The 26,465-nt window shown below is 43.7% G+C and overlaps 1 protein-coding gene across 8 annotated transcripts in view; it reads right to left on the bottom strand.

The window, feature by feature from the left end:
• The window catches only part of RRN3 (RNA polymerase I transcription factor RRN3), an 863,266-nt gene that overhangs the window by 331,366 nt on the left and 505,435 nt on the right, over positions 1-26,465 (bottom strand). For all 8 annotated transcript variants that reach the window (XM_077448886.1, XM_077448888.1, XM_077448892.1 and 5 more), the window contains one exon: positions 22,076-22,171. In XM_077448886.1, the coding sequence (XP_077305012.1) occupies positions 22,076-22,171 (96 nt within the window). The remainder of the gene's footprint in view (positions 1-22,075; positions 22,172-26,465) is intronic.

Below are 26,465 nucleotides of genomic sequence, written 5' to 3'. Positions count from 1 at the left end.
ATTATGCAAAAATTGGGCTAACTTTACTGTTTTTTTTTTTTAAGCACAAAACTATTTTTTTTTCAAAAAAAAGCATTCGAAAAATTGCTGCGCAAATACCGTGCGAGATAAAAAGTTGCAACGACCACCATTGTATTCTCCAGGGTGTTTGCTAAAAAAACATATATAATGTTTTGGGATTCTATGTAATTTTATAGCAAATAAATGATGATTTTTACATGTAGGAGAGAAATGTCAGAATTGTCCGGGGTGCTCCAGAACGCCTGATGGCGCTCCATGCATGTTGGGCCTCTGTATGTGGCCACACTGTGTAAAAGTCCCACACATGTGGTATCGCCGTACTAGGGAGTAATAGCAGAATGTGTTTTGGGGTGTAATTTGTGGTTTGCATATGCTGTTTGAGAAATAAACTGATAATATGACAATTTTGTGAAAAAAAAATAAATAAAAATAAAGTAAAAAAAATCTTGATTTTGCAAAGAATTGTGGGAAAAAATGACAACTTCAAAAAACTCATCATGCCTCTTACTAAATACATTGGAATGTCTTCTTTCCAAAAAGGGGTCATTTGGGGGGTATTTGTACTTTTCTGGCATGTTAGGGTCTCAAGAGTTCAGGCCGTCAGTACTTCAGGTGTGATCAATTTTCAGATATTGGCGCCATAGCTTGTGGACTCTATAACTTTCACAAAGACCAAATAATATCCACCAATTTGTACTTATTTTTACCAAAGATATGTAGTATAAATTTTGTCCAAAATGTATGAAGAAAAAATTACTAATCTGCTAAATTTTATAACAGAAACAAAGAAAAATTCATTTTTTTTACAGAATTTTCTGTATTTTTTCTTTTATAGCACAAAAAATAAAAAACCCAGCAGTGATTAAATACCACCAAAAGAAAGCTCCATTTGTGTGAATAAAAAGGACAAAAATTTCATATAGGTCCAGTGTTGCATGACTGAGTAATTGTCATTCAAAATGTGAGAGCACCGAAAGCTGAAAATTGGTCTGGTTATTAAGGGTGTTTAAGTGCCCAGTGGTCAAGTGGTTAATATCTGGTGGCAGTATTCTTTTTCCTGTCACTAGCAAAGAAAAAGTATATAACCTCCTCAGGATACATTCTGCCACAAACAGCAGCAGAGCCAAGGTGGATTCCCTGTGCAGCCACTTCTGGTCTGGACTGGCCTTGGTGTTATTTCATCAACAGATGTGACCAGAAATGTGTGGACTGCTGCAGAGAATACCAGGCTTGTATAAAGTGTAAAATAATATAATTTATTTAAAATAAGTGAATAACAAATGTAAACACACCTCCAATATATCAAAACTGTGTAAAGCAAAACCAGATAACCAAACAATAGTGATACACAATTAACAACTACCCAAGCCAACTATATACAGGAAACAGGATAAACAAATCATAGTCTTAACAGAGCCGGGTCATACATGGGAGATCAAGCAAAAGGAGCTGGGAACAAGACAGGACAGAGAGGGAAACAGGAGACAGAGCTAGCAGGTAGGAAGGGATCATGCTGCAGGGTTGGGATCAGGAACACAGGTTAGGGGCACATGGAGACAGAACACCAAGGCAGGAATGAAGAGCATGGACAGGGTTTAAATACACTTCTTGCAACCAGCATCAGGTGATAACTGATTGCATGAGATGATGTGAGCTTCTGGTTGCTGAGGGACACACGCTGGTGGACACTGGAACTGCAAACTATAGATCTGGGAGCCACAGTGTCTCCAGCAGGTGATCCCTTTCCTGACAGAAAGAAGTAGCAAGTTATCATTAGTGAATGCCGCCAACTTGCATGTACGGCCCTTAATGGTCAATCCTTTAACATCATCGTTTGCTCGAATATGACACAGAAAGGGTTCTACCGTGAGTATAAAAAACAAGATTGTAGAGGACAGCCCTGTCTCATTCTGTTATGGATAGGAAAAGCATTCGACAGGTGGCCATTGACTCGTACTCTCGCCATTGGGGTGGCATATAGACACATGATAAAGTTAAATAAGCTGTCTTGGCGTCCTATTGCATAAAGAACTACTGCCATGTAGTCCCAGGCAAGCCTGTCAAATGCCTTCTCTGCATTCAGGGAAAAGAAGGAGCCTTGCTTATTTGAAGTAGTAAGCCAAGGATATTCAGGCGTGTTGTTGCTGGCTTCCCTTCCAGGGATAAAACCTACTTGATCTGTAATTACAAGAGAATTCAGCACTGGCAGTAAGCGGTTGGCCAAGATCTTTGTAAAGATCTTTAAATATACATTTAGTAGAGAGATTGGCCTATAATGAACTACAAATGTGGGGTATTTTTCTGCCTTTCGGGATCAGCTTCTAGTAAGTTTTGCATTGAAGGTGTATCAGTAGACAAGGAGTTGAAAGCACGTAAGAAGGGTTCCGCAAGGATGTCCGATAAGGATTTGTAGTAAGCTGTTGTAAACCTATTCAGTCCTGGATTTTAAGATGCTCGATAGCCACATGAAATTCTTCAGGGGTCATCCATCGTTCGGGCTACCGAGCGGGAAATGGGCTGAGTAAAAAAATCATGTAATGCATTAGAGCGGGTTTGTCTTTGCCTGAAGGATAATTAGCTGGAGGCAAGCCGTATAGGTCAGAGTAGTATCTTCCGCATTGGGGGGGGGCGACGTCTCCTCAACTTCTTCCAGCCATGTGGCCACAACCTGGATATCCAAGTGGATATCTGATTAAATCATGTCTTTAATGTCTGAAGCCCCAGCTTGTAGGCCTCCCAGACTCAGTGGTTTGCATGGTTGTGAGTCAGGGGCAGCAGGCTGCGAGCCAAGAGAACGTGCCAGGCTTCTGCTAGCAGAGCAGGACTCGTGGGTAGAAGCCATTGAGGAGGCCATGCCACCCCTGGGCTGAGTCCAGAAAAGTTTGGGAATATGTCACTAAGGTGGTGGCATGGTAAACAGTGGGATATGTCAGGTTAAGGAGTGTGGGTATGCCAGCTTTGAGACTGTGCATGCTTGTCAGGAGTTGCGATGATTTCTCAGGTTTGTTGAGTCCCTTAACATTTAAAGAGACCACTTTAAGAGTGGCAGAGGTGGTCTTGGGTATGGCGGAAGTCATGGTGCTTAGAAGGGACAAGAGAGGTCCAGGCGGGACCACTGGATCTGTGCGTGCGGGGGGGGGATAAGGAAGTCTGGCTGGAGAGGATATACCGGTGGGATCCCTAGTTCACTTTAAAGAGAAGAGGAGGAAGTAAGGGGGAGGGGGGAGAGGAAGGAGAGAAAAAAGAAAACCACTACAAGGTAATGGGGGAAATGGGATGGGATACAGGAAATTGATTATAATCTGGAGGTGGGAGTAGCGCAGCTAATCCCCCCTAATAGGGAGTTGGTTATCTGGAAAATGTCAGCGTGATTAAAGATAATCCACTGGGTGGGAGGGTGCCACGAGGACCAGAAAACTCTAGCACTTCAGAGGTCAAGGGCAAATGGGTTAGGGAGATTGAAAGCTAATTATAATGTTGGAAGGGGATTAGTGTGGGGTAGGACTTCTTGGTATTTAAGCTGTATCTATGAGCAATAGTCAGTGTGGTCTGCCCGGGATCTGTTGTAGTTAGGAATCAGTAAGGGTAAGTTGGGTATTATGGCTCACCACTAGGTGTATTGGGATTGAGTGGCTATCTGCCATGTATTTTCCCTGCGGTCTGAATAGGAGGGGAGAAAGTGTACAAAGATGAGAACCAGGCGAATGGCTAAACTGAAAATTACCCATTGCCAACTGTAGTTGATAATCCCATGAGGTATAACTACTGAATATAACTGGGGTCAAGGTCTACTTGCTGCATAGGCTTAGAGCATGTGAAGCCAATCAAAGGCATAACCATCGAAAAGTTATGAAACCCTGGAACAGCATATTGCAACTTGGCTCAAAAAACAAAACAAAAAAAATTGCTCCCGGCGTATTCAGCATTTGTAGCAAAGGTATAAGATTGCTTATTCAACATCTTAGGCAACATATATATATATATATATATATATATATATATATAAATAAACATAAATGACAATTATTAGGTCAACATAGCAGCCCAAAGGCACCCAAGGCATAGGACATCCCTGTGAGAGAGGAATCAGGCACGGGAATTCCAGAGGATATGGGGGTTGCGATGGGACCAGTGAGGCAAGGCTGTCCATGCTCAGATAAAAGAGTCCACACTGTACATTGCAATATTAACACCAGGGGGTTAATTTAGGAGAGCGGGTTTAAAGGGATTGTAAAGTGATTTTTTTTTTTTTAAATAACATGTTATACTTACCACCACTGTGCAGCTCGTTGTGCACAGAGTGACCCCAAACCTGCTCTTCTGGGGTCCCTCGGCGGCTGTCTCGGCTTCCTCCCGCAGGTGCTTCTCACGTTCATGCGAGCTCCCTCGCATGGTGAGAAGCACCTGCAGGCGCCGTCTTCATGATACAGCCGGTGGCTATAGCCGCTCGCTGTATCACACTGCCCCGCCCCCCATCGCTCCGCATCAGTGAATGTGATTGACAGCAGCATGAGCCAATGGTTGCGCTGCTTTCCATCCATCCACTCCAGCCAATCAGCGGCCAGGCTGAACAGTGGAAAGGACATCAGGGGCGAGCGTGGGACTTTCGAGGGGTCAGGTAAGTAAAACGGGGGTGCTGGGGGCGCAGGCACTGTCAGATGTTTTTTCACCTTAATGCATAGAATGCATTAAGGTGAAAAAACATTTACCTTTACAACCCCTTTAAGTAAACATTTTCTGGAATAGATCAAGACAGTGAGATCAAAACTTCATGATGCTTCAGTGAGATCACAGACCATTGTATAAAATGCGGTTTTGAATCCTACCCTTCTTTAAGATTGCCTCTGGGGACGCATTCTCGATGTGATGTGGGACAGACGCTGCTGGTGTGAGCTCCATCTGACCGGAACAGCCAGGCAAGATTCCTGGGGCTATTTTTTGCAAAAACACAGGATTCTTCCCCATCACCCCCGCGGGACACCCGCGTGCATGCCGTCGAGCAAAAAAGGGGCACAAACGCTCCCAGCACTCACTCACAAATTGCCTTCTAAGCCTGGAGAGATCTGGCACTTCCAGGAAGATGACCCAAAATGGCGCCACCATGGCCACCATGCAGCCTCCGACAGCCCCACACAGATTTCTTCTGTGCCTTCCAATAACAGTGAGTACCCTCAGCCCTTCACTAAGGCTGATTTAGATGCTAGCCTGTGGGCTATTTATGAGAGACTGGTAGACAAGCTGGAAAATGAGCTGCACAAATCTACTAATGTACTGTCACAGGAGATAGCCAGAATTGGGGGCCGCAGAGATATTCTGGAAATTAAGCATGATGAACTAGCTCTTGCACACAATGATCTCAGGAAAGATTATGAAACTCTGGCTGATAGCTTTTCCTTCATGCAAGCGCACATAGAAGATTTAGACAATAGGAACAGACTTAACAATATAAGGGTGCGTGGTATCCCAGAATCTATTACAGATTTGAATCAAGCTATTACTAAACTGTTCCACAACCTGGTTCCAGACAAACCCATATCTGCCTTTGCCTGTGATAGAATGCATAGAGCACTGCGGCCAAAACCAACTCCTGACAAACCCCCCAGAGATGTGATAATGTGCATGAAGGACTTTATCATCAAGGAAGATATCATGAGAGCCTCCAGAAACTCCCCAAGAATTGAGCTGGATGGAGTTAGGCTACAGATATACCCTGACATCTCCCCTGCTACTTTAGACCACAGACGCAGGATGAAGGAGGTTACTAGCATCCTGCAATCAGCTAGAATTAAATACAGGCTGGGCTTCCCTTTTAAACTTTCTATATTGCATAATGGCACAACTCACACTGTGTATAATGTAATAGAAGGGAAAGACCTCTTAATTAAGCTGGGCCTTTTGGAACAAGCACCATCACACCATCCACCTGGCACTCCTAGATTGTCTCCTATATGGTCCACGCCTTTGACCAGATGCACCCAGAGATATCAGAGAAGATGGCAACACTCTCTCCAGGACCAGAGAGGTTAATGAACCTAGACATTCTCTGCTGCACAAGTTTGGTTGAATAAGCTTAGCCTATGCCACCATTTCCATCTGAGACTGGGTGAGTGAGGCCGGGAGTAGTATAAAGAAAAGATAGGGGACTTGAACTTTTTAGGCACTTTTTTATTGTTTGTTGTTTTGCCATCTTGGACTGCTCCCCTCATCACCCTTACAAACATTGATGGGTCTCCTAATTTTCCCCGCTGCACCCCAGGATGTCAGCCATCTTAAGCTCCAGACATATGGTTTAAAGGCACAAAGATGAAAACTGTATACATCTCATCACCTGCTAAGTCAAATTTACGGGCTTCAGCCCCCTTTATGAGATGGTCGGCTTTCAGCCACTCGGGTGGTCTCAACAGAAACGATTAAGCCATAAACTCCCCTACACCAGGAATAAAAATAATGTTTCTTCTTTGTTCTTTCTACAATGCCAATTTGTCCTCTCTCAATTCCACCCCCCCCCCCCCATCCTTTTTTAATATATATATATATATTTTTTTTAATTTTTTATTTTTTTTTAATCATTATTCAGAAAGGTAATCAACACTCCAGATCAACATTCCTATGATTGACACTATAGACATGGGCTAACTATTATGCTTCTCCTCTACTGTTCCCAAACCCCACCCCCCCCCTTTTTTTTTTGTTGCTTCTATGACCACTTATACAGAAGGGTTATCGATTCTCTTTGCAAACTTTTTTCATCATGCCCATTGGCGTGGATCGGTATCACATACAATATATATATATATATATATATATATATATATATATATATATATATATATATATATATATATATATATATATATATATGAGGGGTTAGCTCCTCGGCAGCGGGTGTGTGTGACCCCCTGGATGGGTTCACAACACAAAATCAGGCACAGCAGACAGCGTGGTAGGTGCAAAAAAACAAAAGATGCGGTTTATTTATGCTACATGCAGTGATACATATAACAGCCAAACAAAAATAAAACATGAAAATAAATCCTGGTCAGCTTGACCTCTAACTACACACTTAGATTCCCTGTCTAACAACTGAGAGCAGCCTTGTGCTGCCCCAGTCCCTGTTGTAGAGGTTTGCCACACAGGCGTTAACTCACCGCACAGAACAGATATCACACTCCCCAGTCTATACAACACAAAAACTGGTTCCAGGATGGAGCATCTCCCTAAGCATGCTGTTTTTTTTTGTAGAGGTCTTAATGAGCCCACTTACTTCAGCTGGGCTCATTAACTCTTCCCCTCTAATTGTAAAGGTCTGCATAAAGCCTGAATCTAGGGCACACATATTTCCCATCCTGGATACAACCAGGTGACTTTACCTGCTTGCTGCCACAATATATATATATATATAGATATATACTTACCTATATACTTACCTATATATACATCGCAATACTATTACCATGTTGATAACGGGTTACTGTTGGTTCTTGGGGGAGCGTTTTTCTTATATCTATGCACTGTTATATTGTTTTATTTTCAGATTTTAAATTTTTTGCCTGGCTTATCCGCCGTCGTTGGTTTGCCTCCTATTCCGCTTGCAGGGCGTGCTGCCCCATCCTCCCCGGGGGTGGGGTGGCGGGTCCTGCTGGTGGAATTAGGACAGATTTGTCCTCAGGTAGTCATGGCTAGGCCAGACGACTTTCTGTCTGCTGGCCTTCATTTATTTCTGATTTGTTATTGTTACTGTTTAGCCATTTTATCAACAAATTCTTGTAAAAAATTTACTGGAAGACTCTTTTCCTATTACCTCTTAAACTGTTTCAAACAAATTTTTACCACACTGGTTTACTATAGGACAAATCCAAATCGTATCCACTCTCTCACGATATACAGTGTGACATCCTTCGTACATAGAACTATAACTTTCTGTACAACCCACACAAAAATACAACTTATCAATGTTAGTACGGTACTGATGGATCTCCTATCTCCTAAATGCCACCTAGAATTCCCACCCCCAGGTAACAATGGGTCTTCTCCCACAATGTACAGGGTTTCAACTCCCCCAACAAGCGTAAGAAAGCCTTTAGGCACTATAAAAGATTAGGAGCAGATATTATCCTTATGCAAGAAACCCACTTCTTCACCGCCAAACACCCTAATTATTTTGATAAATCATTTAATCAAATCCACTATACAACTTTCTCTAACAAATCTAGAGGGGTTGCAATATTAGTTAGGAACTCTATCGTCTTTGAACTACAAAACATTTTTAAAGACGATGAGAGCAGATATATCATCATGAAGGGCAATATAAATAGACCTAATATTACATTAGCATCAATTTACGCCCCCAATGAAGCACATTCATCTTTCTTTACAAAATGTTTTGATACCTTGGACAAGTTCACCTCCCCGCATATGATCATTGGCAGCGATTTCAACCTATCAGCCCACCCTGACCTTGATAGAAGCAAAGTGGTTCCCACTTCTAAGGCCTTTTCTAAATGTATCAATCGCTCCCTTAGTAAACTCCAGTTGATCGACTCCTGGAAAGCCAACAATATAGGTATTAAAGCCTATACTCACTACCCCCACCCACACGATTGCTACGCCAGGCTAGACTACATCTTTTGCACACCTAGTCTGCTAGCAAATTCTGCCAATGCCTCTATTTTCCCGTGCCCATGGTCAGACCATAATACAGTAGCATTTTAGACCTCACACATAGGTCTAGCCCCCCACCCCCTTCAATTGGCGCCTTAATGACTACCTTCTATCGGATCCCTCTATACACCAGCAACTCAGATCTCACCTAGAATAATATTTTAAATATAATACCTCTGAAGAAGTTCTTCCTACCTCCATTTGGGCAGCTCATAAAGCTGTTCTGAGAGGTCATATTATAAACATTGCTGCTGCCAAGAACAAAGCTAAACTGGCAGATATAAAATGCCTCACTAAGGAGCTCGGGGACTTATATAATAAACTGCACCATGCAACTTCTCCAGAGTTAACAAAACGTATTCAGTCCAAATGCCAAACACTAGATACAATCCTTTCTGAAGACACAGAAAAGTCACTGAGATTCTCAAAAGCCAAATTTTTACTGCATGGAAATTCATCCTCTGCAATGTTTGCCAAAAAAGTTAAACCATGACTCCAACCCCCCCCCCCATGTATACAAATTACGCGATCCAAAGGGAAATCTAATGACACACCCCCAAGACGTACTTCAAATCTTCACCTCCTTTTATAAAAAATCTTTTAACAGGCCCCCAGTCCCATCCTCAACCAGCTGCTTTGGACTGGTTGAACGCCCTTCAGCTTCCAACACTCAATGACCAGCAAATTGCTACACTCAATGAACCTTGTACAAATGCTGAAATCTCATCTATTAAATCCCTCAAAACTTCAACAGCCCCTGGTCCGGATGGATTCTCGTCCACCTACTACAAAAAATGTGCCCCTTTACTGACCCCTAGCCTCACCAAGATGTTTAATTATATTCTGCTAGGAGGTCAATTCCCTGAAGAAATGCTTCTGGCAAACCTTTCCCTTATACCCAAACCACAAAAAGACCACACCTTACCACAAAATTTCCGCCCCATTTCTGTCCTCAACAACGACCTGGGAGGTTATTAGCCAATAGATTAGCTTCAGTCATAACCTCTTTAATACATACTGACCAAACCGGATTTATCCCGGGCAGGCAACTAGTAGACAATATTAGATTAGTCACCAACATAGTTCAAGATGCAAACCTTCGTTCCCATCCCCTCTGCCTACTTAGCCTCGATATACATAAGGCCTTTGACAGTGCCAACTGGTCTTATCTAAATCACCCGTTACCAAAATTCGGCATTTCTGATAAGTTTATCCATGGATTCAACGCCCTTTACCACTTTCCCCAAACCAGAATAAAGATACTGGGCAATAATTCTGACTTCTTCCCCTTGAGTAGGGGGACAAGGCAAGGATGCCCACTCTCCCCTCTCCTTTTCACAATAGCTATAGAACCACTCGCTCAAGCTATAAGGAACAATATTAACATCAAAGGATACCACAAAGACCCATTCCACTTTAAAATTAGTTTATATGCGGATGATGCCCTCCTGTTTGTAACTGACCCACTTATATCAATACTTAACCTTCTCTCCGAACTCCGTGCTTTCCATAGGCTATCTGGCGTCTACATCAATTCAAATAAATGTTCTGCCCTTCCCATTAATTGACCCCCAATCCTCTTAACCTCACTCAAGAAAGACTAACTTCATATGGTGCCCCCAATCTTTTAAATATCTGGGGATTCTTGTCACAACTTCTCATAATCTCCTATATAAAATGAACCATCTTCCCCTCTTTTCTCACATAAGTTCCCTCTTAAAATCATAGTCATCATGCCACATCTCCTACCTAGGTAGGATCTGTGCTTTTAAGATGACTATCCTCCCTAAATTACTATATTACTTTAGAGCTCTTTCTATCAACGTCCCTAAAACAAGACTAGAAGCTCTCCAACACGAGATCAATAAATTCATATGGAACAATAAAAAACCCAGATGCAGTTACTCTCTTATGCATAAAACACAACTTCAGGGTGGTCTAGGCCTCCCGCACCTCTGGCATTACTTCCTGGCTGCTAGACTAGTTCAGCTAGCACAGTGGTTCTCTTCTAGCACCAACATTCCCTGCTTGAACTTGGAGATTTCCTCCATTGCGCCACTTAACTTAAAGGGGATTCTTTGGCCTTCCACAAAAATCAACCACACCCTCCCAAAAAAGAACATAATTATAGCTAACTTGGTACACCTATGATATTAAATCAAAGACAATTTCAAACTCTCCTCCCAAACACACCTGCTAGCCTCGTACCTCGGGGACCCCAGATTACCTATTGCTTTTATGAACCCCACCCTTTTTTCAGGCCTGGATCCAAAAAGGACTCACCATTCTCAAATCATTTGTTTCCAACTCGAAATTTCTCCCATTCAACAAGCTACAAACTAAATTCAATCTACACCTCTCAGAAATCTCGCAGTACATATTGATTCATGATTTTTATTCAGCTTACTATGCACTCTACATTACCCCTCCCAGTACACTGTTTGAGCACATTTGTATATCAACTCCTAGAGATAAAGGATTAATCTCTCAACTGTATAACGATCTTAATACACTCGCCCAACCTGAAAAGTTTAGCCCTATGTTGAGCTGGGAATCTGACTTAGAATGCACATTCTCCATAGAAACTTGGCACAATATGATTGATAACCTCCGTAAGTGCAATCGTGCAGCAGCCTTTAGAGAGTCCCCTTTAAAGTTACTCACTAGATGGTACATGACCCCTTTTAGAATACATAAATTCTACCCTGCAACCTCCCCTCACTGTTTCAGAGGATGTCCTGAGGAAGGCAACTTTCTCTTTTTCTGGCTGTGGACATGGGTCAGCAAGGGCAACTTGACTGGTCTGCACTTATGAAGTTCCATACACAACAAACTGTTGTTATGCCCACCATTTGTTCCACTTTCAACACATAACTTTGTTATTCAACGTTATGACTGATGGTGTACAGTACAAGTGCTATATATATATATATATATATATATATATATATATATATATATATATATATACGCACACATACAGTATATATACAGTACAGGTCTACTATATATATTAAACCCAGTTACAAAACTTCATGCTAAATTAATGCTTATAACTAAATTTTAATAGTAGTTTTCAATATTTTAAAATCTGCAACTTTCATTACCCTAGAACCTGGTGATCCTGACACATAACCATTCTTTTTCAAGAAATTTCTATTATATGGTGCAAACAGTTTTTCATGTCTCAAAACTAAGCTTCTATGTTGTCTTCCTGTCACAATGAACACGTTACAATGGAGACTATGGGGTTATTTACGAAAAGCAAATCCACACTGAACTTGAAAGTGAATGAGTGGAAGCTCTTCTGATTTTATCATCCAATCATGTGCAAGCTAAAATGCTGTTTTTTATTTTCCTTGCATGTTCCCCTTGGATCTACAGTGCCTTTACTTTCAAGGGCACTTGCAGTGCAAAGTGGAATTTCCTTTAGTAAAAAAAAACCCTATTAGTGTTTTACTAATCATTATATATGCCAGTCCACTGTTGTTACTATCAAGGAATCTGCCCGGAGATTGTTGCAAAGAGGCTGCAGGCGATGCAACAGATAATTAAAAAAAGGTAAAAACAAGCACTTTATATAGAAAAAAATGCAATTGTTTTGATTCACAGTGATTTAACAAACTAAGCATCATTCAGTTAGTGATTACATATTTTTTTAACGTGCATCTAAAGCGCAAACCTTTTTTTTTTCATTTTGGATAGAATAGAGAAGGGTTACAACTGCTGTCAGAGATTTTTTTTGCCATCTTTGTTTTATTAGGGAGATTTAGATTTATTTATCTCCTGTCTTACAGATTCAACAGAAAGTGAAATCATATCTTTCCAATGCGAGGGAAATCCCCACAATGAAAAATCCTCCCTATACAACAGTACTGGTGGCAACCTTAAAGGAGAACTCTGTGCAAAAATGTTTTGCATCTCCTTGCTGCTGATCTCCTCCCTTCACTGAATATGCCATTCATCATCTTCTGAGCTCAGTAGTTTCCTCTGTAATAGACTGGTAACTTTCAAATAAAACCATTACTTGCCAGTGATTTCCTGTAAGACCGGTGGCTGCTATTCCTCTTGTACCCCTTTTCACTGGTCTTGGCACTGCCAATTTGTAGTTTTCTCTAGCAAGCAAGGACTTGTACTTCCCCCGCCTACTTGCTGTAGTAGGACGGGACTTTGAGACCCCCAGTCTGTACTGCCCATTGGAGGTGGTGTCGTCCTCCTCCTCCTCCTCTGCTCTTTGCCTCCACCAAACCCCTCCTGAAGTTGTTCATCCCTCCCAGTCTCTCATCCTGCATGTATCTGTGGCTCGGCTTCTGTCATCCACCTCTACTATACATAGTATAGTATAAAAAAAATCAGCCAGCCTGTCATCCGTTTGTGCTTTTTCCTTCCAGCCGTCACTGCTGCCCCTGGTCTCCCCGCTTCCTCTCCTCCCCCCTCACAACATCTTTCTCCAGCCCCTTATCAATAATTGCCACTCTTCGGGAAAATTCCCAGAGAGCATTTAACTCCATACACATACCAGGCAACATCAGCGGGAGGGGATAGAGGATTTCATGGGAGGGGTTGAGAAGCATGGGCACTGTGACAGCTAAGCAGAAACACAGACATCATTATCATTAATGGTGACCATTCCTAGAGACACAGGCTGCACAGACTTAACCCTATAGCTCCTGTCCACACTGAAAGACACCAACCCCTACTGGTAATATCGGATCATTGCTGGCAGGCACTCCTTTGCTCATCTAAGACATGAAAGTTATTCCAAACTCATTTCCGGTGTTATTTCCTCTTCAAAGCTTATTGGCTGCCATTGCATGACATTCTCCATTTCCCAGTAGACGACAGTTGTGTGGAAACGCGTTGGCTCAGAGTACTTGCAATGCTATCTGAACTAGTTGGAAAGCTTATACCACAGCTAGTGATACAATTCATGCTCTAATTATTTTTAACCTTAATGTAAGTGTAACTTCCACACCTGTGATCATTCCTGCACAACCCCCTTTGATCTCTGTAACAGGGATCTATCAGATCTGGTAAGAGGCCATTCTTTTTTTTTCTTGTGGACAGAGCACTTTTTTCATTGTCTTTGAGCACTGGTGGCCATGGAGTGGAATATTTATTTTACTATATACATCTTCTATCAAGTGTGTGGACTTGTTTTATGGACTTGAATTTAATATATATTTATTTTTGGCACACTGGAAAATCTTTTGAGTAATATTATGTGACAGTTTTTTTTTTTTTTTTTGCACCATTTAGTGGTGAACCTATGATCAAAGTATATTTATACACATTATTCATTGTTTGAGCACAAGTTATAGGGGTGATTGTGTCAGATTTATTCACTTTATCTGCTATTTTAGCAAATTCGCACATGAGTTCACTTGATCTAAAGGAAAGCGCATCATTAGTATATATTTTTTTTGTTTTATTTCATATTATATTCCAGGATTTGGGTTGCAGCAGTTCTATACCAGATCAGTGCAGAGATATATGAAAAGTTTATAAGAGCTTGTTTTGGATTTCTATTTTTGCAACAGGTCAAATGGATATCTTTAAATATTATAATTCTCATAAGATGAATGCAGAGGAAGTATTTGATAATACACCCTCAGAGCCTATTGAAATCAGGGGCATTTTTAATGCGTCCTAAAAATGTTTTGGTAGCAGAAATGCATGTCACATAAGATATAGCTTTCATGGAAAGGTATATCGCTCAGAAGATCCCTAGAAGCCTTATGTAGAATGTTTTTCCAGGTAAAGGCAATGAGGATCTAGCTGATTGGTTCAAATATTTCAATAAAACAGGCATCAATTTTTTATTTTTTTTGTAATATATCCAAAAAACAGAAAAAGGTTTCTAAGTTGAAAAAGAAGTTCAACAATATAAGGGAGAAATTAGTTCCCTGCAATAAAGATGAAGCATATGTGTAGGGAACTTAAAGAAATTCTAGCTGAGGAAAAGAGCAACAAAGAATTAAAAAGAGCAAAAAGCATTTAAGAGATGTTGAGGATTATATATATAAAAAAAAAAAAACTGAGTTAAACTTACCGGTGACAGTATTTCTAAGAGCCTTTCAGGACAACCCTGGAGAGAGTGTAGCTCCACCTTCTTCTCAGGAAACACATGCCCACTTTAAAAACACCTCCTCTTCCCCCATGGCTTCAGTTATTGTGGCCTTCCGAACTTAATACATTTACTAAGAATAACCTAGGGAGGGAAGTAACGGTTGTCCTGAAAGGCTCTTAGAAATACCGTCACCGGTAAGTCTAACTCAGTTTTTCTCAAATCGCCTTTCAGGACAACCCCTGAAGAGGATAACCAAGAAACTTACCCTAGGGTGGGTCTACTGCCTGCAGTACCTTCCTGCCGAAGGCCTGATCTGCCGCAGACAGTAGATCTAACCGGTAGTGCTGGAGAAATGTGGAATAACTGAACCAAGTGGCAGCCTTGCAGATTTGTTCAGGTGTTGCACCGGCCCTTTCAGCCCAGGAAACTGCCGTGGATCTAGTAGAGTGTGTGGCAATATCTGAGGGAGGTATTTTTCCTTTTGCTTTATAAGCTTCTGCTATAGCTAGCTTAAGTTACCAACCCAGCGTACTCTTAGCTTTCTCTCCCTTGCGTGATCCTAAAATTATCACAAAAAGGGCGTTTGATCTTCTAAAGTCTTCAGTCATCTTCAGAAACTGCAGCAAGCACCTTCTCATATCCAATGTGTGGAAAACTTCCTCTCCTGCATTAGCTGGGGTTGCAGAGAATGTAGGTAACACTATCTCCTGTGATCGATGAAAAGTTGAGGATACTTTCGGTAGGAATGCTGGATCCGTCCTCAGCACTACTCTGTCCGGATAGACTCTAAGGAAAGGATCCGTAATAGCTAAGGCTTGCAGCTCGCAGATCCTTCTGGCCGAGGTGATGGCCACTAAAAAGATTGTTTTCAAAACTACCTTCTGTAAAGAGGCTTCTTGTAAGGGTTCAAACGGTGCTCCCGAGAGACAATGCAAAACTGTTGACAAATCCCAACTGGGAAAGTCTTTGAGGGCTACCAATCTACTTCGAGCGAGAGCCCTAAAAAATCTAGAAATTAAAGTCTCTTTTGATAAAGTCTTTTCAAAGAAAACTGATAAAGCTGCCACCTGAGTCTTCAGGGTGCTGGCTGCTAGCCCCTTCTCCATTCCTTCATGGAGAAACTCCAAGACAGACACCGTGCTCTTGACCTTGAGTTCTCTGGAACTACACCAGGAGTTGAACTTCTTCCAGACCTTCATGTAAATTGCCTCTGTGACTGCTTTCCTGCTAGATAGCAGGGTCTTTACTACTTTATCTGAGAGCCCTTTCGCTTTTAAGAGGTCCTCCTCAGAAACCAGGCGGTTAGCTGTAGAAGTTCCACCTCTGGATGATTTACTGTCCCCTGGGATAACAGATCTTTTCTGGGTGGTAACCTCCATGGAGGCTTTGAGGCTAGGTTTCGAAGTCCCGCAAACCAAGGTCTTTTTGGCCAAAAAGGAGTGACTAGTATTAAGTCCATCCTTTCTTCTCTGAATTTCCTCAGAACTAGTGGAATTAGAGGAAAGGGGGGGGGGGGGGGGAGGCGTAGCACAGCTGGTAGTGCCAGGGGTGAGCAAACGCATCCAGCCCTACTGCTGCATCTCCTCGGTGAAGAGAAAAGAATCTGTCCACTTTTGAGTTCTGCTGGCTGGGAAAACGGTCTATCTGTGGAACCCCCCAGGCCTCGGAAATCATCAGGAACACCTCCTGATTCAGGCTCCATTCTGCCTCTAACAAATTCCATCTGCTTAGGAGATCCGCAAACAAGTTCCGAGAGCCCTTCAGATGCACCGCCAATAGCAAGGCCGTGTTCTGCTCTGCCCAGGTTAACAACAGATTGGCCAACTCCATCAGGCTCCTGCTCCTGGTTCCCCCGTTTCATTATGTAGGTAACCGCTGTTGTGTTGTCTGACAACACCTGGACATGGTGACCTCTCAAAATCTGCTGAAAGGCCACTAAACCCAGAAAGATCGCCTTCAATTCCCTCCAGTTGGACGATCTTTGGGCTTCCTGCTTGGACCAGACCCCCTGAGATGTTTGACCGTCCAGGTGGGCCCCCCAGCCCCAGGCACTTGCGTCTGTTGTCAGTCGCTTGTCCAAGGGAAAAGTCCACACCAGACCCCTTGAGAGGTTTGCTTCGTCTCTCCACCACCAAAGAGCCCTTTTCATCCTTGACGAGATCCTTAACTGCTTCTCCAAAGGATCCTGATAGGACCAGCTTGACAGAATCTCCCTCTGAAGGGGTCTGGAATGGAACGTGGCCCATTGAACAGCCGGGATTGCTGCCGTAAGCAGGCCCAGAACTGCCATAGCCGTCCTGACCGAGACTGCCTGGTTGCTCTGTATCCGCTTTACCGCTAGCTGCAACTTTTCCTGCTTCTCCAGCGGCAGGAAAACTTTCTGGAGAATCGAGTTTACCGTATACCCCAGAAATGTAATCTCTTGTGAGGGGATCAGGTTCGACTTCTCCAGATTTAGAAGCCACCCCAGGCCCTCAAGGTGAGACTGGGCCATCTGGAAATTGACTAGGACCTGCTCCCTGGACTCCGCAAAAAACAACTCTGGGAGAGGACGAGAGTCCGAATGGCAGAGCCCTGAATTGGAGGTGCCACACTCCCCAAATTCAATGCCAGGCGCAGGAACTGCTGCGACGCCTGATGAATGGGTATATGAAGGTAGGCATCCCTTAGATCCAGGGATGCCATGAAACAGTTTGGGGTCAACAGCTTCGTGATGGAAAAAATTGTATCCATCCTGAAATGCTTGTACCGTATAAACCTGTTCAGAACTTTCAGATACAGGATTAGACAGTACTTCCCTGAGGGTTTCCTCACCAGAAAGATATGGGAGTAAAAACCCCTGGCCTGCTGGTTTACTGGGACTTGAATTAGAACCTCTTGCTGTATCAGCTCCTGTAATAAAAGCTTCATTGCAGAGGCCTTCTCCTGATCCCTTGGCAATGCTGTCACATAAAACCTGCTCGGGGGTGGTTCTGAAAATTTCAACATCTACCCCTGATCGACTACGCTTTTCACAAACAGGTTTGGAGACAGCCTGTCCCACTGTTCGCGAAAAGCTGACAGTCTCCCCCCCACTGGGGAGAGATTGTCACTTGCTCTTGGAGGTCTGCTCTGGGGGAGATTAAAGAGGATTCCACCCCTGCCTCTGCCCTTCTGTGAACCCCATCTGCTCTTGCGATCCTGGTCTTTTTTATGGGACTGCTGAAGAGCGCGAAAATTATTTTTGGAAACCTGCTTCTTTTTGGCTGGAAAGGCCTTCTTTTTATCAGCTGTCCTATCCAGCACTGACTCTAAATCGGGGCTGAAGAGCAAGTCACCTGAGAAGGGCAGACCACACAATTTGACCTTAGAGGCCGTGTCTCCAGACCATGTCTTCAGCCAAACTGCCCTCCTGGCTGAATTCACAAGAGCCGAGGACCTGGCGGCCAGTTTGACCGATTCTGCTGATGCATCTGCCATATACAGTATTTGACTGCATTCAGAATTAGTGGGAAGGACTCGAAAAGATCCTTGTGGGGTGTCCCCGCTTCAATATGGCTCTTCAGTTTCTCCACCCAGCATTCCAGGTTCCTGGCCACTACCGTAGCAGCCATAGCCGGCTTCAGACTAACTGACGCTGCATCCCAGGCCTTCTTGAGGATGGAGTCAGCTTTCTTGTCCATTGGGTCCTTTAGGATCCCCATATCCTCAAAGGCAAGATCCGTTCGTCTAGATACCTGCGAGAAAGCTGCATCGACTCTTGTTTTGTCCAACCCCTGGTACATTTTATCATGAACTGACAGTTGTACCTTTTCCTCCTGAATTTCTAGAGTTGTGTAGATTGCTCTAAGGATGTCATCTACCTCCTCTAGTGATAGCTTGTATCGAGAGCCCCTGCTATCTTCTTCTTCTTCCTCCTCCTCAGAATCCCTGATGGAGATAAGAGTACTACCCACTTAGTCTCCAGAATCCTCGGTCTCCACCTGTCTGGACGATAAGGCCCTGGGGCTAGGTGGCAAGTTCTGAGGCTCGGTCTGTGCGGAAGGGTTTTGTACCAGGATGGACCTGACTGACTCAAGGAGTTTGTCAGCTCTTTAACTGAAGAAAACAACTCCTTATACTGCCGGGATGTTTCCTCTTCCACCAACTCCCTGATACAAGCTCTGCACATTGCCTTCTGCCATGATTCTCTAAGGGGGTTCTTGCAAGAAGGACATTTCCTCTGGCTTGGTTTAGCCTTCTCTAGTGACCTTTCCTGAAACGACATACAGGTTAAACTCACTAAATGTTTTAACTACCAGCTGCTAACACCAAGCCAGTGCAGAGACCCATCACCAAACAGATCACTAGTGAGACCCCAGAACTAAGCTGCAAGGGTCAGAGCGAAGTCACCTCTGACCTGCAGCGACAGGCCCCCAAGAGGGGGGAAACAGACAAACCACAAGCATAGCTCAATAGTGAAGCAGAGGGTGCCGCTGCACCTTACAGACCTGGGCTGGACCGGTGCTAGGGGCGCCGGTCTCCGCCATAGCTGGCTTACACTCCTCCATTTCGCAGAGTAAGACAGCATCTTTCGATCAGTTCCGCCATTCCTTTGAATTTTCCCAGTCGCCGCATCATCAGGGCTGGCCGGAAGCGGAAGCACTCTGTCACCTGACCCTCCCCATGGTCCATGCATTCCAGGCGCTTGAACCACGGCGCCACGCCCCCTCAGAGCGCCCACGCGTCACCGTAAACGACGCTGTCCCCACCCGGGCCCTGACGCCGAAAACGGAGCCACGCCGCTGACCCGCAGCGACCTCCGCCAGCAACAGAGCCCTCCCTGCACTTGTCCAGTGGACATTGGGCATACGACGCCGGCACTCCGAGGGTCCTTACTCACGTGAGATGGTGGGACCAGGAGCTCCAGGAGACCTCTCCCACTGAAGATGCTGCTGGGGGCCAAAAACACAACAACCCCCTAAGGTAAGCCTTTAATCCCCTGAAGAGAGTGTAGCTTTCCCCTGGTTCCAGGCACATGCTTTCCCCATGGAGGAAACATAATAACTGAAGCCATGGGGGAAGAGTAGGTGTTTTTAAAGTGGGCATGTGTTTCCTGAGAAGAAGATGGAGCTACACTCTCTCCGGGGTTGTCCTGAAAGGCGATTTGAGAAAAATCTTTAAGTGGCAAGAAAATTTAAATACAGGGAATGAATCCCATGATGTAGAGTGGAACACGAATGGGAAAGAACAGGATAATCAATACTATACCACTCAGGTTCGAGATGAGCAGTATCATCTGGCTCCTAACGATAGACCCCTGCTCATCCATTCAGGGGAAGAGGAAGAGGCATTCAATTTTCGAAGCCGAGAGGAGGAAGACAAACATACTCTCGTGATAGTTTATACTCAGGAAGATATCCCTACGCTCCCTTGCCTTCTGGGTATGGTGCTCATGGTCCATACTGGTCATACATGGTCCATACAGGGTGGATCATACAGGATATTATGGCAGTCCCAGTACCTACAATAGGAACTTAGTTAGAGATAGAGGAGAATCCAGAAGCAAGGTCCAGGACAAGCCGGGGGTTTAGCAACGAATATCAGGCAGGCAATGGCAGGAATCACAAGGAACAGCTGAAGATCGGTCAGCATCTGCTACAAGTCAGTGTGCCCCTCAAATAGACAATCTGGCGCCAAAGGGAGCGTGAATGCGCACCTACGATCGCGCGCACCTCGGGCCGCTATTGGTACAGTCCCTTGTGCACGCATGCGCGCGCAAATGTGCCCGGAGAGCAACAGCAGTTTTCTTACAATATGGTAGGGTAAGGTTGTTTTTTTATACATCGTCTTATATATGGATGTTTTAGTTTATATCTATTTGATATTTCTATGCCCCTTTTTGGATTAGGGAATTTTAAATAATTTTATAATGTGACAAACATTTTTTGTATATATATATATCTATATATATATATCTATATATATATATATATATATATATATATATATATCTATATATATATATATATATCTATATATATATATAAAATATATTTTTTTTCTTTTGATACACATGTATATATGAATTTTTTACGTATATGCAATTTTATATATATATATATATATATATATTTATTTTTTTTGATGCACATGTATATATGAATTTTTCACTTACGTATATGTATTTTGCAATCGAATCACCATGCAGTGGATTTGTAAATATGTCATTAACAACTTCTTAATAATTCTTTCATGGTTTAATTAAATAATATAATACACGCAATTGTAATTACATGTTTGACCCGCGAGATGGCAAAAATCTATGGCAAAAAAATGGTCATTTGCATAAATTTTTTTTCAAAAGAATGTAACTATATACAGTTAATATCGGATCATTGCTGGCAGGCACTCCTTTGCTCATCTAAAACATGGAAGTTATTACGTGTTTTTTTGCCTTAGTTAAAGGGGTTGTAAACCCTCATGGTTTTTCACCTTAATGAATTCTATGCATTAAGGTGAAAAACCTTTTTTAGTTTTGCAGCCCCCCGTTTTACTTACCTGGACGCTGTCATCCTCTGCCCGGGAACGAGCACACCATCTGTAGCTGGTGTCTCATGTCCCGATTGAATGGATTGATATCAGCACAGCCATTGGCTCCCGCTGCTGTCAATCAAATCTAAGGACACAGCGCCAGGGTGCAGGGCCGAGTCCTGCATTCTGTGTGAATGGACACAGATGCAGGACTCGGGCGTGCGCACGTATGGGTGTCCACCAAGGAGAGTGCTTCTCCAACATGGACACTCGATGCGGGGAGGAGCCACCAGCACCACCAGGGGACCCCAGAAGAGGAGTTCGGGGCCACTCTGCGCAAAAGGAACTGCACAGTGGAGGTATGACAGGTTTGTTATAAAAAAAAAAAAAAAAAAGTGGGTTTACAACCCCTTTAAGTCAGATACCAGATATACATGGGATGCAATCTTATGTGGAACACATTTCCCTATCCATACAACTGAGGTGGATGAAGAAATCCTCCCCACTGCACTACTATATTCAGCCAATGGGACACCTCCGCTGTCTGAATACACTGATCAGCACTGCATTTCTAACATTGTTTGAGAGAAGCCAGTCAAATAACTCAACTTCTCTATAGCAGGAACAACCATAGATGGATCAAAAATTAGTTTGGTTCCTGTTGAACTGGCCAAATTTCAATCCATTTTTGGCCAGCTTTATTTCTAAAATCTAACAATTTTGCATTCATCTTTATACCAAACGCATTATAATCCTGCTCACTCTCTCTAGTTCTCTTTTCTACCCTAGTTGTATGTGATGCGAGGAATTTCAATTTGAAGTTTATCTTACCATGTTAAAGATATCATGTTCAGCACCACAATTCTTGCTGTTGGCAATACATGAATTTTGTTCCGCATCTTCTATGTCTTGGCGAGATGCATTCACCTATATGTTAATCAATATATATGATGTAAATTTGAAGAAAGTGGTTCTAAAGTACCTTTAAAACATGTCAATAATAATAAAAAAAAAAAAAAAAAAAAAAAAAAATGTAAAATATATGCATTTTTTATACCAACATGATGCTGTGTTGCCATTTACAGGTATGTTAAATGAGAGTAAAAAGACAAATCTCCCTTACACAGCAGTAATAAACTGTGAGAGTTATCAAACAAACTTAACAAATATCAAAAAATAAAGACACCCTGTCAGGTCTTCAAAATGTGTTAAGCCAGAAAGTCCCTACAATAGGGGGCCCTAGGAAAACTACAGTTAGATCAAATAGGTCTTAGGATTGTGCAGTGATATGCTTTATTGCTGTGACACCAGTAAAAGTGACAAAGCCTAAATAATAATGACACAGGTTCAAGCCTTTAACTTCCTTTCTCATAATCCAATTGTATTCTTTTGAAAGGCAGCACATCTTCAAGTATCACCCCTTGTGGCACTCAGGGCTCAATAACGTTCAACAATGGCAATCCACATACAGGTCTTTTTTTTTATCAATAACAGTTTTATTTAAAGCATTGTCAGATACAGTTTAAGTGCATTGCATAGTCAACATATTATAACTTTGGCATTCTTTCTTATCTTACACGGCTATATTACTTCTTGATCCCATAGTTTCTGTGTTTCTAGTTGCTGTGTTCTCTCCTGATCATATCAGGTTGGTTCGACTATTACACACAGGTCAATATTAACCAAACATTTAAAGTGGTTCTGCACCTAAAAAAAAAAAAAATATTAAAAGCCAGCAGCTGCTAATATTGCAGCTGCTGACTTTTAATAAAAATCACACTTACCTGTCCCAGGGTCCAGCGATGTCGGCGGCAGATGATGAGCGATCGCTTGTCTCGCTGCTGCCCCCGCCGCCATCTGCCAGGGAATCAGGAAGTGAAGCATTGCGGCTTCACTGCCCGGTTCCCTACTGTGCATGCTCGAGTCACGCTGCGCGTCTCTTCTGGTCCCCCGCTGGGTCCTGGGAACTGTGTGTTTCCCAGAACACAATGGGGGGGCGGGGCGTCTGCCCGGAAGTGGGTGCAGATACCTGGATTATCCAGGTAACTGCACCCCCCCCCCCCCGAAAGGTGCCGATTGTGGCACCGGAGGGGGGGGAGGGATCAGATTAGCGGAACTTCCCCTTTAGGGTGAAGAACCGCTTTAAACTCTTTTAGTAAATTAGAAACATGAGTCTCAAGAGGACTCCTATTAAAAGAACCACGTTATGTGTGTCCAGGCGGTCCCGGACCCTGCCCGTCATTCTCTCCATCAGCTCAACATCTTTAATCCTAGCATATAGAGCCTCTTCAGAAGGGGAACGTTGTTTCCAGTTCAGCGCCACCAGGCAGTGTGCTGCCCTAAGGACGTGCCTGACTAGTTCCTTGCGTGGGGCTGGGGCTTTCAACGGTGAGAGGCCCAGTAGAAAAAATGTGGAAGCAGCGGGGACCGCCTTTTCCAGGATGCGGGCTAGCAGCTGCTGAACTGTGCTCCGGAAAGGAACTATCTGCGGACATTCCCAGTAAATGTGGAAGAGTGTGCCCTTAGCTCCCATGCAGCGCCAGCAGCGGTCTCAACTGGCCAGGTAAATAGCATGTAGTACATCTGGAGTCAAGCACCAAAAGTATAGAATTTTGTAGGTATTATCCTTATATAGCATACATATCGAGCTCTTGGACGCCTGGGTCCATATAGCCCTCCGCTGATCCACGAATATCTCCTCATCCAATGCCCTTTCCCATTTGAGCATATAGGCGTGTTTGCCCATCGTTTCAATGGGCCTTGCATTTAGTATTTTATATTCATCAAAGATCAGACCTCTCTGGGCATAGCCCGCCAGGATAAGGATCTCAAAGAGGGTTTGAGGGGAGAATTGCAAGTTTGGGGCAAATGTCAGGGCATAGAGGCAGATTTGGAGATACCCGTAGAACACCTGTCTTGGTAAATCATGTTTGGCCTAAGATCTGTGAACGCCAGCATTTTGCGAACACGTGGGTCCACCAAACTTCTGTAATGGAAGAGGTTTCTCGTGGTCCAGGGGGAGGATATTTGATGGGTTAGGCTGTCTGGCATTTTGGGATTGCAGGCGAATGAGGTCAGGAGTGAGCTGTCCGAGGTCAGTTTATGCTGTTGCGTCAGTTTACGCCATAACCTCCTGAGCTGTATCATTGGGCCCAGTAGTCACATGGTGTTTACCTCTGCATTCCACAGCAAATTGTTTGGGTGTATTGGGGCTAATCACAGTTTTTCTATTTCAGTCCATTTATTGTAAGAACGAAACGTAAACCAGGAGGTTATCACCCTTAGTTGTGCTGCTTGATAATACTTGATAAGATTAGGGAAGGCTAGGCCACCATCCATCCGCGCCACCTGGAGTACCGAGCGCGGAATCCTACATCTTTTGTAGTTCCAAGTGTATTGCAGTAGGTCAGTTTGTATGTTTCGTAATTGGCCATAGGGGACTGGGATTGGTAGGGTTTGGAAGAGATATAGTCGTTTCCGGAGGATCGTCATCTTCACTGATGCAATCCGTCCTAATAGAGAAATGTGGTGCTTTTTCCACAGCTGGAGGAGGGTCCTGATTTTATGAAAGAGAGGAGGGAAATTTTCCTGGTAAAGGGTGGAGAATTTTGGGGTGATGTTAATTCCTAGGTACTTTAGGGCACTGATTTTCCATCTGTAGGGGAAGTTGGCCTTCAGGTGTTCTATCTCCCTTTCAGAGGGATTAATTGGGAAAAATGTCCGGGTTCCTCCAGATGGTCGCTGCTAGGGGCTCAACACAGTGCGAAGATTAGGGTCAAAAGTGGGCATCCCTGCCAGGTGCCCCGTTCCTCCCCGGCAGGGGGGCGGAGAGGGCGAAGGGAGTTTTAACCTGGGAGGTGGGATTCGAGTAGAGGTGTTGGATGGCTCTATAAAAGGGTTCCCTAAATCCAATGCGCAGTGTGGCGAACAGGAAGGGCCACCCCAGGCGGTCAAACACCTTTTTTGCGTCCAGGCTGAGCAGCAAAGATTGCTTACCCTCCCTGTCGCCACCTTCACCAGCTTAACGATTGTCCTAGTATTGTCCCCCGCCTGCCGGAGAGGCACAAATCCCACTTGTTCCTTGTGAATAAGAGAAGGCAGGACCACATTCAACTGAACTGACAGCAATTTGGTAAATATTTTTAGATCCGAATTTAAGAGGGCGATAGGTCTATAATTGGCACACAAGGAGGGGTGTTCCGTGATGGACTGTTGCATGCCCCCCGGAATCGGGGTGTCATGCAAGAAGGCATTCGTTTACACATGTGGGGGAGTAGTTGAGGGAGAAATTCTATGTAGTTCTCATAGGGGAATCCATCCGGGCCTGGGCTTTATGATTAGGGAGAAATTTGATGGTTAACTCTAGCTCCTCTTGTGTAATTGGTACATTTGAGTCCAGATCTGCTGTCTGAAGCGGAGTTATCCCACTGTACACAAGATGTTGTTGTATTCGTTTAGTAAGATCGGGTGGGGGGGTGGGGGGGTTACTGGGGATAGAGCCAAGTCACCCAGTGTCGCCCTAAGGGATGTGATTTATCTAAGGAGAGATACCGTGGGCACGTTTTGTAATGTTTCTCCAGGACTCTGAGTTCCTTCTCTGCTTGTGTCTTCATGGCCTGTGTGTTTTTTTTCATGGCTGAGGACAGGGCCATGCACTTATCTCTCATCACCGCCTTATGGGCCTCCCATAATGTGGGGATAGAGATGTCCTCAGTTTACCTCTAGGTAATATTTTAATGTAGAGGTTAGTTCAGTTTTTGAGGGGAGGTGTTGGAGTAAAAATGTGTTCAGGCGCCAATTAAAGGGTCTGCGGGTAGTGGTGCCTAAATCTAGTGATATTACCACCGGGGCATGGTCCGACCAGATTGGCAGGATCTGCGCAGTGCGAGTCAGTCGCAGAGTAGCGTTATTAACAAAAATTTTGTCTATTCGGGAATGCGTGCGATGGGGGCTGAGTAGAAAGTGTACTGTAGGCCACCAGGCATCAAAGAGGGCATACCTTCTGGTAAGCTGGCGGAATTGTTTCAAGTCCTTAAGAGCTCGAGCTGTGGGTGCTCTGGGGCCCACCCCCCGGCGGTCCGAGACTGTTGAGTGGATTAAAGTTTAACGTTTAAGTAGAAGAAGTTTTGTAGAGTACGTAGTAGTGGTTGAAGTAGCCCGCGTCTTTTTAAGGTAATCCATGATGGGTCCGGATAAAGCTGGATTTGGTTGTCACCAAGGG

The sequence above is a fragment of the Lithobates pipiens genome, unplaced genomic scaffold (genome assembly GCF_037356315.1).
Source record: "Lithobates pipiens isolate NorthernLeopardFrog02 unplaced genomic scaffold, aLitPip1_a1.2 Scaffold_22, whole genome shotgun sequence".
Lineage (NCBI taxonomy): Eukaryota > Metazoa > Chordata > Amphibia > Anura > Ranidae > Lithobates > Lithobates pipiens.
Note: the sequence above shows the minus strand (reverse complement) of the source record. Positions and strands in the feature narration are given on the sequence as shown.